General features: G+C 45.8%; 1 protein-coding gene across 6 annotated transcripts in view; it reads right to left on the bottom strand.

Annotated features, from left to right (window-relative positions):
• FCHSD2 (FCH and double SH3 domains 2) overlaps positions 1-15,159 on the bottom strand; it is a 231,538-nt gene extending 216,379 nt beyond the window's left edge. For 3 of the 6 annotated variants that reach the window (XM_037881430.2, XM_037881482.2, XM_043527615.1), the window contains exons 1-2: positions 14,816-15,154; positions 10,838-10,935 (exon numbers count right to left, since the gene is read on the bottom strand). In XM_037881430.2, the coding sequence (XP_037737358.1) occupies positions 10,838-10,935; positions 14,816-14,836 (119 nt within the window). In that variant the 5' untranslated portion in view covers positions 14,837-15,154. Of the gene's footprint in view, positions 1-10,837; positions 10,936-14,815 lie in introns of those variants that run through there. The other 3 variants (XM_037881542.2, XM_037881610.1, XM_043527620.1) reach the window with 3 other exon arrangements.
• Positions 15,160-20,121: the final 4,962 nt, after the last annotated feature.

Raw genomic sequence — 20,121 nt, 5'->3', positions numbered from 1 at the left:
GCCCAAAATGCCGTTAGCCTTCTTGGCAACAAGGGCACACTGTTGACTCATATCCAGTTTCTTGTCCACTGTAACCCCTAGGTCCTTTTCTGCAGACCTGCTGCTTAGCCACTCGGTCCCTAGTCTGTAGCAGTGCATGGGATTCTTCCGTCCTAAGTGCAGGACTCTGCACTTGTCCTTGTAGAACCTCATCAGATTTCTTTTGGCCCAATCCTCTCATCACTATGTTGCCTCTGGATAGTGGGCCACACAGCACTTCCCTCTGTTTAGAAGGTTTAGCCCTCTTGCAGCTTTTTCAAGGCCTGTTTTTCTCAGCTTCTGTTTTGTAACACAGTATGTTATAGAATGATTGGATTTTCCTAACATCAGAATATTTTAGATGATCTGAGTTGTAACTGCTGTATTAGATACTCTATGTTTAAAATATACATGAAGCTGCAATTAGTACTTTGCTTCCACTTCAGTAGGTTTAACTCTCAGCCCCAGTTGCCAAAAACCTTATCACACAGCTACCAACAATCCGAGAGATTACAGAAGTGTAGCTGAGTTCCCTGGAGAGTGTAAAGTGAAATCACAGTAAAAGGTTATATGCAACTTCATTAAGCAGAACACAATTCAATACATAAAATGCCATGTTAATATCAGTGGCAACCAGACATCTACAGATATAACTATGCATTCATAAATGCAAATTTATCTTCTTGAGATCTGTAATGTTCAGTCATACTTAGTCCTGTCACTACAGGGGAGCATCACCACCGTATGACTGCAGCTACTCCCTTTCCTTGTACCCAGCCCCCAACCAGAAAACCCGCAATCAATTCCTTCTCTAGAACTAGCATGACATATGCGGTCATCACATTGTTCATTCTGCTATTTGCTATATCCCTTCCCCCCCAGCCTGCATCTGTTTTATCTATTTAGATTGTAAGCTCTTTGGCGCAGGGACTGTCTGCTCCATTTGTACAGTGTCTGGCAAAATGGAACCCCATTTCGAGTTGGTCTTTAGGCACTAGCATAATAAACATGATTAATAATAATATCCACTTCTCTTTCCGGCCCCCAGAATCTCCTCTCCCACACCCTGTGCTACCCTCCTCCACCTCTCTGCCCCAAAGTACCCTTCCCTTTCCCCTTCAAGAATTCCTCTCTTCCCCTCCATGAGGAAGACTACCAGCCTTTACTTCAACTGTTCCCCAGTTGCGCATCTCAGTGGAGCACAAGTGGAAGAAAGTCCACTGAGGAGCTGAAAGAGTAACACGTAGTAGTAAATGCAGTAGTAAATGCAGCATCCTACATGGGAGAACAGAGCTCAAGAGGGCAGGGAATGCTCAAAAGAGGAGCCTCTTGGCCGGGAAGGGTTGAGCAAGCAGACACAAAGACCTTGTCTCCATAGAAAGGTGGTTGCTAACACTGTTAAAATGCTAATGTAGCCTGCAGCCTTAACACATATTAGCTGGCTGAGGTAAACTTTTGGAGGGGAGTAGACATCAAGAATAGCGAACTCGAGTGTGCGATACCAGAACTGGATTGACGGCAGAAAAATGCAAGGTCAAGATTTGATGAACTGGGGGAAAAGGACACAAATGAAACACAGATAGAACTGTGTCATGCAGAAATTATAAGTGGAGAATGGATTTTCAGTATGGAGGGCAAGTGTGATGAACTACAGAATGGATTTTGGAGAAGGGGAGGAACCCAGAACATACTGTGTGAGGGGGAAAAGGTGAAAGAACATGGAAAGAAAGAACACCATGGGAGTGACGAATAGAAATGGACTAAAGAGTGGTGGACTAAACTAAGTAAGCAAGGGAAGACTGAAGAAGAGAAGTTAGGGTGGAAAGACTTCAAGAACAGAGAAAGGAAGAGGAGAACGTTTTCATATATTATACTTGAGTACATTTCTGGGAAATTCTCATACGCGAACTAGGGAAATGTAGTCTAGCTGAAATTACTATAAGGTAGATGCAAAACTGATTGAAAGACCATACTCAAAGAGTAGTTATCTATGATTCGCTGTCAAAGTGGGGATACATAAGTAGCGGAGTCCGGCAGGCATCTGTCCTTGGTCCAGTACTATCAACTAAAAGGAGATTATGCTTATAAACTTTGCAGACGACACGAAGTTGGGATGGATTGCAAACACGTTGGAGGACAGGATCAGAATTCAAAACGACCTTGACAAATTGGAGAATTGGTCTGAACTCAACAAGATTAAATTCAACAAAGACAAGTGCAAAGTATGATACATATGAAGGAATAATCAAATGCACAACCACAACATGGGCAATAACTTGATTACGCAGCAGTTACTGCTGAAAAGGATCTGTGGGTTATAATGGATCACAAATTGAATATGAGTCAACAATGTTATGTAGTTGCATAAAAGGTTACTATTACGATGTTTATTAACAGGAGTGTGATATGTAAGACATGGAAGGTAACTGTCCCACTCTATTCAGCACTGGTAAGGCCTCAGGTGGGGTACTGTGTCCAGTTCTGAGCACTACACTTGAGGAAACATGTTGATAAACCAGAGGGAGCCCAGGAGAGCAACAAAAATGGTAAAAGGTTTAGAAAACCTAATTTATGAGGAAACGTTTAAAAAACTGGGCATGTTTAGTCATAGAAAAGAAGACTGATGAGGAACCTAATAACAGTCTTCAAATATGTTAAGGGCTGTTATAAAGAAGACAGAGATCAATTGTTCTCTATATCCACAGAAGGTAGGACAAGAAGTAATATGGTTAATCTGCAGCAAGGGAGATTTAGGATACATATTAGGAAAAACTAATTTTAAGAATAGTTAACTCCTGGAATAGGCTTCCAAAGAGATTGTGGAATTCCTGTCATTGGAGGTTTATAAGAACGGGTTAGACTAATACCTGTCAGAGATGGTCTAGGTATATTTAGTCCTGCAACAGTGTGAGGAGCTGGACTAGGTGACCTCTCAAGGTCCCTTCCACTCTGACATTTCTATGATTCTATGTAATACACAAGTGCATTTAGGGCCCTGTGGTTTTGGTGAATCCTATATGCTGGTAATTAACAGAACATAATTTCTTATTCCCAGTGGCAACTGGCAAGTTATTCTAGGAAATAATTGATAATATAGCCTTACTATTTATTTAGAACAGATTCTAATGGCAGGGGGCTACAACTGCTTTCTCCATGTACAGCCAGGCTGGAGGGCGTGAGTGTTGGGGGTGCTAGCCATTGTATCACTTGGCTCAAGACTGAGGAAATACAGTCAAGCCCAAAGTCACCTGACTTCATAGGCAGTTGCATTTTTAAAAGGATAACCTGGGATTGTTGCCCATACCCCACAAGAAAGTTTGAAAAATGTTAATTCTGGGGCAGGGGAAAACAGAAGCCAGGGAATATAAACTTGCAAGGAATTAAGGACAAATAGAATTCTCTGGAGGACATTCATCTTTAATATATTAACTCTGCCCCAAAGGGATAGAGGAAGGGCCTGCCATCTTTGTAAATCCAAAGCCATCTGTGTGATAAAACAATTAATTTTTACTTTTTTATATATTTCTAGGAAAGAGGACTACCAACTACCCAATTTACACTTGCTGCCAGCAAAAGGTAATTCTAAGAGGGAGACATTATGCACCCTTCAAGAGATGCTGAGAGCCTCTGACCTTTGCAAATTAATTTTGTATGCTGAGATTTTCCCAAAGAATTTAATAGTTCGTAATACATTGGAGATTGCCTGAAGGGGGTTGATGATATATAAAATTATGAAAACATATTTTAATTTCTTAGGATACTGTTTTTAGACCCTGGATTCATGGTATACTCTAATTCAGTGGTCCTCAAAGCCAGTCAGCCCCTTATTCAGGGAAAGCCCCTGCCGGGCCAGACCGGTTTGTTTACCTGCCGTGTCCACAGGTTCGGCCGATCGCAGCTCCCACTGGCCGCGGTTCACCGCTCCAGGCCAATGGGGGCTGCGGGAAGGGTGGCCAACACGTCTCTTGGCCCGTGCTGTTTCCCGCAACTGCGAACAGTGGCCAGTGGGAGCCGCGATCAGCCAAACCTATGGATGCGGCAGGTAAACAAACCACCCCGGCCCGGCAGAGGCTTTCCCTGAACAAGTGGCGAACCGGCTTTGAGAACCACTGCTCTAATTTGTACTGCCGATAGCACTAAGGAAAAAAATCAAACAGATGGTGTGGACAGGGGAAAGCCCTGTCTCATACCATGGTGAAGACTGAAAGAGGGGAGATGTAGTTATTGGGTACAACATGGGAGCTAGGATTGGAGTACAAAAGTCTAATCCAAGACACAAAAAATGGACAAAATCTGATTTTTTTTGTAGAATGAGGAACAAATTACTTCCAACTAACTCTGATGCAGGTTTTTTCCTGCATTCAGTGACAAAATAGTCAATAGTTTCAAGGGGTTTTGGTAGTAGGATGGCATACTGATAAACCAATGAGTGTTGTCTGACCCATGTCTCTTTTGTATAAAACCCACCTGGTCCAGATGTATTGTGCTCATTATTTTTTCTAATCACCCAGCTGGGATTTTAGACAATACTTCAATATCAAAGTTGATTAAGGATATTGGTTGATAGCTAGCACATTCTGGGGCATCTGTCAGGCTTAAGAATGATTGAGATCAGGGCTTCATTCACTAAAGAGCACAAAGTGCCTCCATCAAAAGCCTCAGCCATTCTGGGAGTCAGGGTGTCTTTGAACCAGACATAAAATTCAGCTGGAAAACCATACTGCAGCTGTCCTGGGTCTGACCCAATTTCATGTCACCTAGGGCAGCCATAATTTTCACAGGTATGTAACAGGGAAGCAATTCCTTTTATGTTCCCAGAAACACATGTAAGGAAATTAGCCACAGGTATTCATGGGGGGAAGTAACCCAAAATGCATCTTATGTCATGCCACCGAGACCCTGGGGGTATAACTAGGTTGAGGAGTTCAGGATGAAGGGTATCCTCAGAAATTCAAAAGGAGTTTAGGTGGAGAGGAGGGAGAAGAGAAAACAGAGTGGCAAGAGGGTAAGTGCCAAATGCACAAGGAGTTGAGAAAAAAGAAAAGGAGTACTTGTGGCACCTTAGAGACTAACCAATTTATTTGAGCATAAGCTCTCGTGAGCTACAGCTCACTTCATCGCTGCTCAAATAAATTGGTTAGTCTCTAAGGTGCCACAAGTACTCCTTTTCTTTTTGCGAATACAGACTAACACGGCTGTTACTCTGAAAGGAGTTGAGAGGAGATACGACAGGTCGGCTGTAAGAAAAGGAAGATGTGAGACAGCCACGCTCTCAAGTCAGAGTGGGAGAAAAAAAAATCAGGTCGGGGGGGGCAGCTCAAATGAACGTATCCTCTTTGCATCCATGTCGAATGCAAAATAAATGATTATTCCCCAACCCCTCTCCATTACAAAAGCAGAGATGGGGGAGCGGGGAGGGAGAAAGAAGGGTGAACATCTTGAGCACATTTTAAAAAGGGTTTGGGGCTAAAATACACATATCTTTGCATCAAAGGTTAGGATCATACAAGACAGATACTACTGAAGATTCTGCTGGAAAAAAAATCAGAGGGATTTGAGTCTGAGCATCTGATGGTTCCTCCTTACTTTACGTACAGGGAAGATGGCACATATAGGGATGCAGAGCTGAGGTGGGTGTTTCTCCTTTACTGCTGGTGACAACAGCCTGGCAACAACTGCTGAATAGCAAAGGTAAATCCCAAGGCAACATATGGTTAATGTGTTTTATTATATGGAGGCAATGCAGTTTGCTGCTTCTCAGTTTGGAGAAGCTAATGAGCTGGCCACCCTGCCCGACCTTAAAAATAACCGGAAAGGCTATAAAATTAGGTCACGCCTTTCTCCTTCGCCAGCTTCCTTGCCATAGTAAGCAGGGCTTTTTTTTTTTTTAAACTACATCCCAGCTGCAGTGGGGAAAAAAATCTTTATTTTGTGCCCATTCCAGCTCACTTTCCTTTTTCTCAGGCTCTTTTAAAGATGGATTCTTTCACACTGTATTTTAGGAATTTTAATATAAATGCCCTGCGTTTGGTGGCTAGGAAGCAGTGGGCACTCTCTCTGTCCTACTCTCTGTTGGGATGTAAGGAAAGATCCCAAGTAAGGTTTTAGACAAAAATTCTACTAGACTTCCCTCTTCTTCCCCATCTTCAGGGAACCCAGCCACTCTCAAATTATTTCTTCTGGACCAGCTCTCCAAATCATTTACTCTATCTTGTAGATTTTGGATCAGACTTTGTTGCTTGTCTATTAGAGACACAAGGTGGGCTTTTAGTGGACCAACTTCCATTGGTGAAAGATTTCAGAGTAACAGCCGTGTTAGTCTGTATTCGCAAAAAGAAAAGGACTTGTGGCACCTTAAGACTAACCAATTTATTTGAGCATGAGCTTTCGTGAGCTACAGCTCACTTCATCGGATGCATACTGTGGAAACTGCAGAAGACATTATATACACACAGAGACCATGAAACAATACCTCCTCCCACCCCACTCTCCTGCTGGTCACTTTGGATGAGCTATTACCAGCAGGAGAGTGAGTTTGTGTGTGTATGGGGGTGGGGGGGGGTGAGAAAACCTGGATTTGTGCTGGAAATGGCCCACCTTGATTATCATGCACATTGTAGGGAGAGTGGTCACTTTGGATAAGCTATTACCAGCAGGAGAGTGAGTTTGTGTGTGTGTGTTTTTTGGGAAGGGGGGGGGGGTGAGAAAACCTGTATTTGTACTGGAAATGGCCCACCTTGATTTTCATGCACGTTGTAAGGAGAGTGGTCACTTTGGATACGCTATTACCAGCAGGAGAGTGAGTTTGTGTGTGTGGTTTTTGGAAGGGGGGTGAGGGGGTGAGAGAACCTGGATTTGTGCAGGAAATGGCCCACCTTGATTATCATACACATTGTGAAGAGAGTGGTCACTTTGGATGGGCTATTACCAGCAGGAGAGTGAGTCTGTGTGTGGGTGGGTGGAGGGTGAGAAAACCCGGATTTGTGCTGGAAATGGCCCAACTTGATGATCACTTTAGATAAGCTATTACCAGCAGGAGAGTGGGGTGGGAGGAGGTATTGTTTCATGGTCTCTGTGTGTATATAATGTCTTCTGCAGTTTCCACAGTATGCATCCGATGAAGTGAGCTGTAGCTCACGAAAGCTCATGCTCAAATAAATTGGTTAGTCTCTAAGGTGCCACAAGTACTCCTTTTCTTATTAGTGAAAGAGAAGCTTTTGAGCTACACAGAGCTATTCTACAGGTCTGGGAAAGGTCGTCGAAGTGTCACCTGAATACAAAGTGTAACAGACTGTTTAGCATAAGTAGTTAACGCATATTGCAAGATCCCATTCAAGGTGCTGATCTACAATGATCCTAACAGAGCCCTCCCTGATCCTGGAGGATAGCTCCTGCAAACTGACCTGTTCTGCTGCAGCTGTGGCTTTAATTTCAGAAATATCCTCTGATATTTTTCGAAGCATAATCTGTTCTTCTGATACCTGCTTTAGCATTTTATAGATCTGATACAGGCCTATCAGGGTCTCCACTGTGAGTGGTGCCATGCTGCACTGTACAGGGCTGTCAGAGAGCCTCTGCTTCTCTGCAATTTGTGGGGAGTCCCAGGAGGAAGGGGGGTTCAAAATGAGATCCATCTGCTACTAAGATGTTAAAAGCAGGATGAACCACCCAGAGGCAAAAACTCTGCCTTACTTTAGCAGATGTTAGCAGATTTTAGTGGAGCTGAGCAGCAGTTCCAGGTTTAGGCAGCCATCTTCCCCTGCTGCATCTGCCCAGTCCACACACATTTGTTTTGAAATGTTTTAAAGTCTTTCAGACAGGAACTTTTATTTAGCATTTTAAACTGTTGTGGAGAAAGTCCCCTTGACCTCACATCCTTTGCCCAGCAGTTCACATTGCCTTTGCCTCCCCATTTCTATTTGACTAACTACAGGACTGTTTGTATACCTTTAATAGGCTTGGAAGGATTAGGTTTTATTGGTGTCAATTTCACCACACACACACATAAACCAAGGAAAAAATATTTCCATCCATAACAGAAATGTACAGATAGGCAAAGAAAGAAAAAAATGCTGCTTTAGAACTTGGAGTTTAAAGATACTTTTGTATATTTTGACATGAGATGTTGACAATTTGTGTTTTAACCATTATAAAGCTTTAACTTTTTGAATCTTAATGTCTACTGTCATTAAATAGTCTGACTTTGCCCCATAATTTCCTTCAATTGTGAAAATGCAAATCAAATCATTTTAAATGGTTTAAAAAAAACACTGGTGATATCTGTCCAAATTATTTAAAAAATGAATTCTCCAAGCCTAGCCATAACAAAAGAATTGCATAGTTTGCACTTGCTATTGAAGTTCTGTAGTTTCAATTACTATTTTTAATGACATCCATCTCCAAATGAGAAATTACATATACATGGCATGAGCTGCAGAAAAGGCATAGTCCCTATAAAATCACACTCAACTAACTGCCTTATATTTGAAAAGTGACACAAACACAAGAATTACTTCTACTCTTGGAAAGCTGGTCATTTTAATGCTCAAGAAACACAAAACCAGAAGAGAGGATGATGCTACAAATGAATGTTCTGAGGAAGAGGTCAAAAATAAGGGAAAAGGTTAAAAGTTGCTAGATTTAAGGAGTGCCTGAAGCATAAAATAAGAGTCAGCAACAAATTTTACACCTTGACTTGCCAGAGCTCAAGGGCAAGCTCCAAACCCTGACATTTGATAGAAGGACAGTGACAAATTCATGAAGGAGATACACGGATAACCTTCACAAAAGCTAGGCATCAGTCACTGTGCATTATTCACCATGCTTAAATTCATCTCAAACATACACCATCCCTGCTATTCTAATACCAGCTCTTCTTCTGCAAAGACTGCAAAAGCTGTGTGGTGGTAATGTTAGTCAGTCAAATGCCATTAAAAGATTATGCTGAATCAAATGCACAAAGTTTTTTACCATCAAATCTAATCAAAAATTGAACCCAGACCCCAATAAGTGAAAGGACTGAGTACTAACTTGCTGTTTAAAAACCTGCGGTGTTTGTTTTCACACATGCATTCCAATAAGGCACTGTACTGTCAACTGAAACTCCAGTTTAGAAGACAACACAGAGTCCACATATTCATACTATAGGAAAGACACCTATTTAAGTCTTACATAGACAGAAAATTAGTCAAGTCACAGAATGGCAGGTGTACCCCCTTTAGGAGTTTCATTTCCTTTCTTGCATGCAAACCGTAAGAGTAAAGAACGGAAAAAATTGCTTTAAAATGTTTTTCTTTTTAATACTATTGTACCTAAGTGGTAAAGAGCGTTCTTTTGAAAAAACAGATTTTTACAGATAAAATGTGTAATACATAGCATATGATGGAAAGGCTCTACTATGTCTACTCAGTGACCAGACTCTTAATACAGATTCTTAATTTGTAACACTAACATTTTAAAAATTATATTAATTCCAGAAAACATTTTTGCTCTCCTGTAACTTCCGATGAAGTGAGCTGTAGCTCACGAAAGCTCTTGCTCAAATAAATTGGTTAGTCTCTAAGGTGCCACAAGTACTCCTTTTCTTTTTGTAACTTTTCTGTGACCAGAGACAATAAGATTTTTATGCCATGTTTCAGCAGAAAACAAGTATAAATGCTTAAACTATAAACCCCTGAAAATAAGGGTCTAGAAAGGAAATGCTGACAGAACCTGAACTAAAGCAGCGTTACCAGGTACAGAAATAATAAAATTAAGCTTCTATCTAAGGAAAAAAATCCTCACATACCAATCTGCTACTCATTAACCAGTATTTACTTTCCAAATAATGTATAGCTACTACTTGTAAAATAACAGATGTGGTGATCCTTCCCATGCAGAAGCTTGTTTCACTACCCATGAAAGAGAGCAGGGTTCAGACAAAGATGGAAAGTGCATGCATTTCTGAATCTGACAAGTTTTATTGACATGGGATGTAAGGAGACAGACTGAAACTGTAAGAACTTCACTGTATTCTAATCTCTTGTGAAGTTAAAACTTTGAGCTGGCACTTCACTTGCTCTCTACTGATAAGTAATCTTACTGGATTTTCAGTTACTGAGTGAAGCACAAGGTGCCAAAAAGAAGGAAAGCAATAGGTGTATTGATGACATTTGACTATTTCACAGCATGCCCATTGTAGAAATTGACAGTTTCTAAACAGGGTTAGTGATTCATTCGCCACATAATTCCAGATGCCCATTAGTCCTGCTTTGATCATAACATACATAAATGATAAAGACAAACATTCACATTATTTAAAGATAAATAATGAAACTACCGTATGAAACACGCAGAACTTTTCTATTGATCTCAATGTGCAAGGTTATGTAACAAAAGTGCTTTATAAGTACTAGTGCAAATATTTTTACTCATGTTTTCTGCACAAAAAAATAAATTCATGTAGTGAATGCTCTTTAAAACTTCCTATGGCTAACTATAAATCATCACTACCTTTATGAAAGTATTTATAAAAAATGTTTTTAACACTAGAGACATCACTTGAACTGTGAGTCTATCCCAAAGAAAAATAGTGCTGAACAGACCAATACTTTCTGGATTTCTTCATGACACATTTGTACACTTGCCCCATTGAAGAGAAGAAAAAACTATTTGCGCTGTGTTAGTCCCCGTTATAATTCCCAGCTGTGTCAAAACTTTAACAGCCTAAAAGCAGGAAATCCAAGAGGAAATTCCATCGTCAGTTCCTGGAGTTTTGTAACCCAATGTTCTTCCAAAAGGAGATCTTACAGGAATTTGGTAGCATTTGCTGTAACCTTACCTCATATCTTCAAGTAGATCACATTCTCCCTGATGCTTGGCCTGAAGTTTTGTCATCTGCTCAATTTGAATGTTTTTTAGCTCTTGTGTAACTTTTACCTACAAAAAAGACAGATCATATATTTTATGTAGGGGCCAGCTGTCATTTCAGTGGGGAAAAATATTTGATTTCCTTCATCTAACTTTATAATCTAACTGTCCATCAGAATGTGCAAATTAAACATTTTCAGTATGTGTAAACCTGTTTTGCTTGGTTAACATAACCCTATGCATCTACTTAACCAAAGACTGATTTTACTATATATTGTTTGGATCTAACCCTACAGTGTCTGCATTTCATACATCAAGCACCTCAGAGCTGTGTCTTGCTTGTTGACAACAAATATGCACGTTTTCTTCTTCCAAACCTCTGAGGATAAACCTATCTACAACAAAAGAGGTTCAGCTTGAAACATATAAGGGAGTTGGGGGAAAGAAATAACCTGCTGCAGATTTAACACTTAATAAAAACAATTTACACATTCATGAAATGTGCATTGATTAAACACTCCTACAATGGTTTCATGAACATGCCTTTAAACGCAGTCATGTGATTGCCAGTATATCAGATCAAAAGTCTCCCTCCTTAACAGTATGATTTCAGAAAGGTTGTGCCTTTTTTTATCACTATAATATACCTGCTTTATGTTTTGAATCTTATGGCATTAAGATTTCAACAGCCTGGGTACCAGAGTGATAGCTGATAGCATGGCAGTGGGTGGGGGAGGGATTGTTGTGATAAACATTAACCCCAGAAAAGGACTGACTTGGCCACAGAAACATGGGGTTTTTAAAACAAGAGATCTCGATCAATCAACGTGTTAAATGCCAAGATGCATCTATGTAGCAGCCTAAAAAAGAAACAGCATCCACGCATCTAAAAATCTGATGCATGCATGAAGGGGGAAATAAATAACAGTTTCTGCTATGGGGGAGGGGAAGAGAGAAAGACAGGGATGAGGTGAAGGAAAGGATCTGCCACAAACCTCCCCTTTCTCTCAAAGCAAAACAACCCTCCAGATCTCATCTGCTAGCAACAGCTTCCCCCTCAACACCAAAAATAATCCCCCAGCAACAAGAACCCCCAATCCCAGCACTACAGCAAGACAAGTTTCTCACCTCAGCTCCTTTCAAGATACAGCAAAACATACAAACCTTATGCTCTGATTAAGCAGAAAAGGGGTTTAGGTTTTTTTAAAACAATACAAATGTTGAAACCTACATAGTGAAAATAAAATTGCATGTAAAAAATACAAGAGGCAAAGCATAAAGCACACATGCAATATAAATGAAATGCCAAATGCAAACTAAAATCCCATGAAACATAAATAAGAATCCTTCAAAGGAAGCAGAGTCTATCCTCACAACAACAGAGGCAGAGTCATTAGGAGTCCCCTGCAGCTGGATGCCCAGAGCAGCCAGGGAGCCCAGAGAATGACAAGAGATGGACAAACAGCAGCCTTTTGTTTACACAACACAGACACCCCCACCCAATATCCCTCACCCACGCAACTCCCTCCACACAGGCACCCACAAACCATTTCCTACATACATAATTAACTCTATCCCACTCCATATACTAACCCCCATAATCTCTTCTACTCACAGAATAGCCCTCTCAACCCAATCTATATAACTCCAACCCTCCACACCAAAATAATCATCATATCAGTCTCACTGTAAACTATTCCAACCCCAATCTCCCACATCAATCCAAACAACCTCCTCTCCATACAACCATCAAAACACAACTCCCCCACTCCAACAATCCTCATCTACACAATCCAGCCATACTCTATCACCTCAGGTTTCAGAGTAGCAGCCGTGTTAGTCTATATTCGCAAAAAGAAAAGGAGTACTTGTGGCACCTTACAGACTAACAAATTTATTTGAGCATAAGCTTTCCTGAGCTACAGCTCACTTCAGTACCTCCATAGAGACCATTCCCTAACCCTAGCCCCTTTTTCACCCCAATTCCAAATCCCCATACTCCAACATGCATCCACACAACCAGCAAGGTGAATTAAGCTCTCAACCCTATTTGATACACCTCCAGCCCGATACAAGCCAAGCCCTACCCTAACCCCCCAATACAGATAAAGACATACCCTCACATACCCCAACCTCTACACACAAATAACCCCCAACTCCTCACTCCCAATACACTCGAGCCCCCAGCCCCCCACCCCAATACAGCCTGTGGCACTCCCACACCAACCCCCCACATCCCAATACACCAACCCGTGTACAGCTAATGCCCCTACCCCAATACACCCAGCACCCCACATGCTCACAGTGTAGCCCCCCAACCCTAATACAGCCAATGCCACCAGTACTGCCAGTGCCACCTCACACCCAGATGATCCCCAATCCACCCAGCCCCAACCCCCCCGTACAGCCAGTACCCGGTCCCTGAACCCCAGTGCCACCCCCACCATGCCCCAATCCCCAATCCACCCAGCCCCAACCCCTCCAGTACAGCCAGTACCCCAGCCCCTGAACCCCAGTGCCACCCCACCCCCACTATACCCTGATCCCCAATCCCCCCAGCCCCAACCCCCCTGTACAGCCAGTACCTGGTCCCTGAACCCCAGTGCCACCCCCACTCTACCCCGATCCCCAATCCACCCAGCCCCAACCCCCCAGTACAGCCAGTACCCCGGTCCCTGAACCCCAGTGCCACCCCCACCATGCCCCGATCCCCAATCCACCGAGCCCCAACCCCCCCGGTACAGCCAGTACCCTGGTCCCTGAACCCCAGTGCCACCCCACCCCCACTATACCCCGATCCCCAATCCACCCAGCCCCAACCCCCCCAGTACAGCCAGTACCCGGTCCCTGAACCCCAGTGCCACCCCACCCCCACTATGCCCCGATCCCCAATCCACCCAGCTCCAACCCCCCCAGTACAGCCAGTCCCCGGTCCCTGAACCCCAGTGCCACCCCACCCCCACTATGCCCCGATCCCCAATCCCCCCCAGCCCCAACCCCCCCGTACAGCCAGTACCCCGGTCCCTGAACCCCAGTGCCACCCCACCCCCACTATGCCCCGATCCCCAATCCACCCAGCCCCAACCCCCCCGTACAGCCAGTACCCCGGTCCCTGAACCCCAGTGCCACCCCACCCCCACTATGCCCCGATCCCCAATCCACCCAGCCCCAACCCCCCCGCACAGCCAGTACCCCGGTCCCTGAACCCCGGTGCCACCCCACCCCCACTATGCCCCGATCCCCAATCCACCCAGCCCCAAACCCCCGTACAGCCAGTACCCGGTCCCTGAACCCCAGTGCCACCCCACCCCCACTATGCCCCGATCCCCAATCCACCCAGCCCCAACCCCCCCGTACAGCCAGTACCCCGGTCCCTGAACCCCGGTGCCACCCCACCCCCACTATGCCCCGATCCCCAATCCACCCAGCCCCAAACCCCCGTACAGCCAGTACCCCGGTCCCTGAACCCCGGTGCCACCCCACCCCCACTATGCCCCGATCCCCAATCCACCCAGCCCCAACCCCCCCGCACAGCCAGTACCCCGGTCCCTGAACCCCAGTGCCACCCCCACCCCCACTATGCCCCGATCCCCAACCCCCCAGCCCCAACCCCCCCGTACAGCCAGTACCCCGGTCCCTGAACCCCGGTGCCACCCCACCCCCACTATGCCCCGATCCCCAATCCACCCAGCCCCAAACCCCCGTACAGCCAGTACCCGGTCCCTGAACCCCAGTGCCACCCCCACCCCCACTATGCCCCGATCCCCAACCCCCCAGCCCCAACCCCCCCGTACAGCCAGTACCCCGGTCCCTGAACCCCAGTGCCACCCCCACCCCCACTATGCCCCGATCCCCAACCCCCCCAGTACAGCCAGTCCCCGGTCCCTGAACCCCGGTGCCACCCCCACCCCCCATGCAGCCCGCCCCAGCGGCTCCCCGCGGCGCCCACCTTCCTCGGCGGGGGCTGCATGGCGCTGCCGTCGCTCTCCGCATCAATCCCCGCTCAGCAGCGGGACGCGGCCCCCGCAGCGCGGGGAGGAGCCGGCGCCGGGATGGGATGCGCGGGGGGGGGGGGAGCGCAGCGCGCGGCTCCCGGCGGGGATGGGCGGGGGCGGCTCCCTCACGCGGACTCCATGGCCCGGCGGCGGCGGCGAGGCACCGAGCGGCTCTGGGAGGCGGCGGCGGCGGCGGCGAGCGGCGAGTCCCGGCCCTGGGGAGGGGGAGCGGGGAAGGCGGGGACGGCCGGCCCTCAGCCAGCCCCCGGCCGCGGGGAGGGTGGGAAGGCGGCTCCGCAGCGCCCCGCCGCGGCCGCCGGCGGGGGGGGGGGGAAGCGCTCCCTGGAGGCCAGTGGGGAAATGGCGCCCCAGCGCGGCCGAGACCCCGCCGGACGGCCCCCGCCCCGCCTCCGGCAGCCACAGGCCACGGTCCGCCCAGCCGGGTAGACGTGGGGGCAAAACCATAGAGAGCGGGGCGGGACGGACGCCTCCCCGCCAGGCGGGGGCGGGGCTCGGCTCGGCGGCTAGCGCGCGAGAGACCGCGGCCGGCTGGGGGCGTGTGTGCGCGCGCGGCCCTCGCTCGCGCCCCTCCTGGTGCCTCTGTGCCGCGAGCGCTCTGGGCTGGGGCTGCACGTGCGGCTGGCGCGCGGGGCTGGGGAGCTGCAGACGGAGCCGCCGCAGCAGCGGCGGGGGTGCCCGTGCAGCACCTGAGCGGAGGAGCTGCCGGCGTAGCAGCGCTCCTGGGAGCGGGGCAGGCGAGCTGTAGCTACCGGGGTGTCCGAGGAAGCGGCCGGCCTAGTGATGGGATAGCTGCTTACTCACCCGGTGCGAAGGGTCAGGGCCGGGGACAGGCAGCTGGCACAGAGAGAGCAGCCCTGGTTGCTCTCTCCCAGGTCAGCAAGTTGCGCTGCCGTTTGTCCGCTGGCGGTGAGCAGGGCTGCCCCGAAGGCGGCGCGCTCGGCTACGCGAACAGAAAGATCGTCCCTGGTCCAGTGAGCTTTCGGGCTACAGCGAGACGCCCAGAATGTGGGATGCAGTGGGAAACCAAACCTTAATTGGGAAGGGTGTTTGTTTTTTTGTTTTGTTCTGTTTTAATGTTGTGGCTTGGTGTAAACTCACTCGTAGGCCAGGGCCTTAGGGACAAAGTGTGTTTCTGGCGGGAGGCCTGGTGGCTTGTCCGGTGGGGATGGGAAGGGCATTCTGCGCAAAAAGAAAAGGAGGACTTGTGGCACCTTAGGGACGAACCAATTTATTTAGTCTCTAAGGTGCGGCGAGTACTCCTTTTCTTTTTTCAGAGTAAGAGCCGTGTTAGTCTGTATTCGCAAAAAGAAAAGGAGTACTTGTGGCACCTTAGAGACTAACCAATTCATTTGAGCATAAGCTTTCGTGAGCTACAGCGAAGTGAGCTGTAGCTCACGAAAGCTCATGCTCAAATAAATTGGTTCGTCTCTAAGGTGCCACAAGTCCTCCTTTTCTTTTCTTTTTGCGAATACAGACTAACACGGCTGCTACTCTGAATTCTGCGCAGAGACAGCGGTGTGGGAAAAGGCTGCGCAGAGATGAGAGCAGCAGGCGAGTGAGGTATTGGCACTGGTTTCCGTGGGAGGGCTGGATGGGGGCGATCCAAGGTCTAAGATATAAGCAGGAGTAGAGTTGTGAAAGGCTTTTAAGGCAAAGATGTGTTTACGCTTATGGTGCCGTAAAGGGGATTCAACAGCGGGATCTGAAGAGGGGAGTCCTGATTAGATAGCTGTGTAAATGAGAAGTAGTCACTAATTCTATAAGGGGCTTGGAAGTAGGGAGGCTTTCTTACTAAATCCCTCCCAGATCTTCACCTGTCTCTGTTGTGTGTTCTCACTAGCAGGTGTCCCTGACTTTGGCGGCCCTTAGGTGGAAACAGCACATCGCTGCAATCGCTTACTGGTCTTTCAGGGTGACTGGGAGAATTATCTCCTGAACAGCAGCAGGACTAATGAATTACAGTGTTCTGTGCTCAGTCCTTCCTAGCACTCCTGGCAACAGCTTCATTCAGACTGATTGGAAGGCTCCCAGTTTATTTCACTCACAGCCTCCAGCTGCCATTGAACCTTTGCCAAAGTTCCTCTGTGTCCCAGTTTGCCTCTGGTACTTGCATTGAGGTACCTGAGGTGTACCCGTTCTGGGCATGAACCAAGGTTTTCACTCTCTAAGGCTATTAATCCTGACCTTTTTGTCAATATTAAATTAACTGTGCCATAATTTGCAAAGTGCTGTGTGATTCTTTACAATGAAAGTTTCTGTATAAACAGGGCTTCAAAACATTGGCAGAGTTAGGTATAAACATGAGGTAAGGAGGCTCCCATCAGGAGGGTAGATGGTGCTGACCCTGCCTTCTGCTTGAGGGCTCCATCTTCTGCTGGAATGGATAAGGAGCTCTCTACTTCCCAGGTCGGCCTTAAAACATCTGGATTGTTGGGGCTATCTTTGCTATTCTTCCACCCTCTTGAGTATTGTGGTCTCTGCTACTTTAGTCTTTTTGGATTATCTTTCCCACAGAAAAGCCCCTCAGGCACTGTTCAGACCTTTCCCAAGCATCAGCAGTGTGAAATTGTCATGAGCTTTGTTGGTTCTCCCGCTGTAGTTCTGAACAGCAGATGTGAACATGAGTTTTATTCATTTTACTTTGCTGCTGCCTTTCACAGGCACTATCCTGCAAGGTGCTGAGTGCCTTCAACTCCCAGGTTAATCAGAACCAGGGCCAAAGGGTGGCATATTTCTCTGCTCCTTCCAACATGGGCTCTGACTTGTTGACAGTGTTAGCTCTTCTTGCTCCCTCGGTGCCATGGAGACAGCACCTGAGGGGAAATGACAGCCAGGTTGGTTAGTTTGTGGTTGTGTAAAAGTTTACTTTGGACATCAGTTTTGTCATTAAATAGATATTTTCCCTCTGATTTAGTTAAGATCACCCATACAACCTTAACTTGGCCATTTTCTGATTTTTGAGTGCTTTTCTTTGCAACCTTGATGATTTCGTACATTTTGGAGTATGGCGTTACAGCTTAATAGCTGTTACTTAAATTTGAATCAAGTACTTTACAAAATATTGAATGATGGGCACTTTTCAATGAAATACTCATGCCATCGATTATTACATAAGTTTCAAAGTGGGAGGATCTGATAATACTGACATAAGTTGGCAGTAAACATACCATGAATGCACTTGGATTGCTGGGCCTGACTTCATTTATCATATTAGATCCAATGATGTGAAGAGCCCAATGGGATGTAGGAAATATCCATGTGCATTTCATGAGAAACTTGCCTTGAATCATGTTCACCAATGCTTAACTTCACCAGTGCTCTTATCATTCTACGGAATTCTTTGCCTCACTGTTCCTACACTGTTGAAGTTTTATTTCTATTTCAGGTTTGTTGATTGTTTATGAAGTGGGTTATTCCTACTCAAAGTTGACATCTTTATAACTTCTAATAAACAAATACCCTAGTGGATCCTGATACTTAAATAGAAGTAATGTGTCCTTATTTCCACCTGAATTATTAGTGATTATATTTATTTAGTATTGTCGTTAGGTAAGGGAATTAGCTTTCCCTAGGAGACCTTTAGTAAAGGATTTCTAAACTACAGTGCACCAGTTTGTAGTAAGAAGAAAAGGAGTACTTGTGGCACCTTAGAGACTAACCAATTTATTTGAGCATGAGCTTTCGTGAGCTACAGCTCACTTCATGCTCAAATAAATTGGTTAGTCTCTAAGGTGCCACAAGTACTCCTTTTCTTTTTGCGAATACAGACTAACACGGCTGTTACACTGAAACCAGTTTGTAGTGTTAATGTTGTGGTTGAACACTGCATCTCACTGTAGTTAAGCTGTCTGCAGTGTGTAATCCTACTGACCTCTAATGGCTATATAAACAGTTTTGTATCAGGATAACTAGCATTTCCTTCTTCAAAGATTTAGATAGGTCAGATTATAATCTCCTGCTCTATTGGGAAGTTTCTCATTAGGGGCCGTAGCGTCACCTATAGTAGAGAAGAGGCAGGGAGGGCTCTTTTGTAATGACTATAAAATATATTATTTTTTGTGACTGCTGGACATAGTACGTGTGGTTCTTGCCTTCTAGCTCCTAAATCTAAATGCAGCTTATGTTGCCTAAAATCATCTCTCAGCCCTGGCCTTCATTATCACCCACGGAAGGGGTTGCAAACTACTATATAGACAAATGTGGTTCTGTTTCATGGGGTGGTAGAGGCACTAGTTCAAGGAAGCACTGCCTTCCATTTGCTTTAGAGCTAAGATCATAGAATATCAGGGTTGGAAGGGATCTCAGGAGGTCATCTAGTCCAACTCCTTCTCAAAGCAGGACTAATCCCCAATTTTTGCCCCAGATCCCTAAATGGCCCCCTCAAGGATTGAACTCTCAATCCTGGGTTTAGCAGGCCAATGCTCAAACCACTGAGCTATCCCTCCCCCCTGCAGTGGTTCCAGCTGTTGTAGCAGTCAGAGAAGGTTGGGGGCAGGTAGAGCTGTGACTTTACAGATCTATTGGCCAAAATTTCTTCTTCCTTGTACAGGGAGGGGTTACTGCAGTATTATGCACAGTCTCAACGGATTCCTTTCCCCTCTACTCTTGCAGAACTCACCGGAGCATAGTCATAATTATACCATGCACACTTCACAGGATTTGCTCCATGAACTATAGCCTATGCCATACAAAAATGACTTAGCAAGACTCTTAACCAGAATACTCCAGCCCTGTTTGTTTGTGAATTTGGCTCTTCTCTCTCTGATACCAAGCTTGTTTTCAGGAGTGATGGCAAAGTATTTGGTTATTCACTACACAGCCAAATGCTGCTCCTAGTGACACTTGCAGCCAGCAGTCATGTGCTGTGATCATCAGATCTCAGACTAAGCAGGAATGGGCAAAAGCAGCACTAGGTTGGGAGATCTCCAAGGAAAACTCTGGTGCTGCAAGAAGTGGAGTAGTCTCTCAATGTTTGGGCTGTTGAATCAGTGCCCCCATCAGGATGTTAGGAGACACTGATTGCTGTTGTGTGATTGAGATGTGACATCAAGGTTACAGCCATCTGTGGTCATTAGTGATTCTGTGGCACTTTTCATGAGGAGTGGTGTTAATCTTGGTGTCTTGCATAATTCTGATTTAGGGGATTATATCCTGCCTCCATAAAACAAATTTCCTCCTATTTTTTTGTACTAGGTCTGACGTTCTTCTCTTGTCCTAAACAGCTGAATACCAATGCTGT

Source organism: Chelonia mydas, chromosome 1 (assembly GCF_015237465.2).
Source record: "Chelonia mydas isolate rCheMyd1 chromosome 1, rCheMyd1.pri.v2, whole genome shotgun sequence".
NCBI lineage: Eukaryota > Metazoa > Chordata > Testudines > Cheloniidae > Chelonia > Chelonia mydas.
This window is presented reverse-complemented; position numbering and strand designations above follow the sequence as displayed.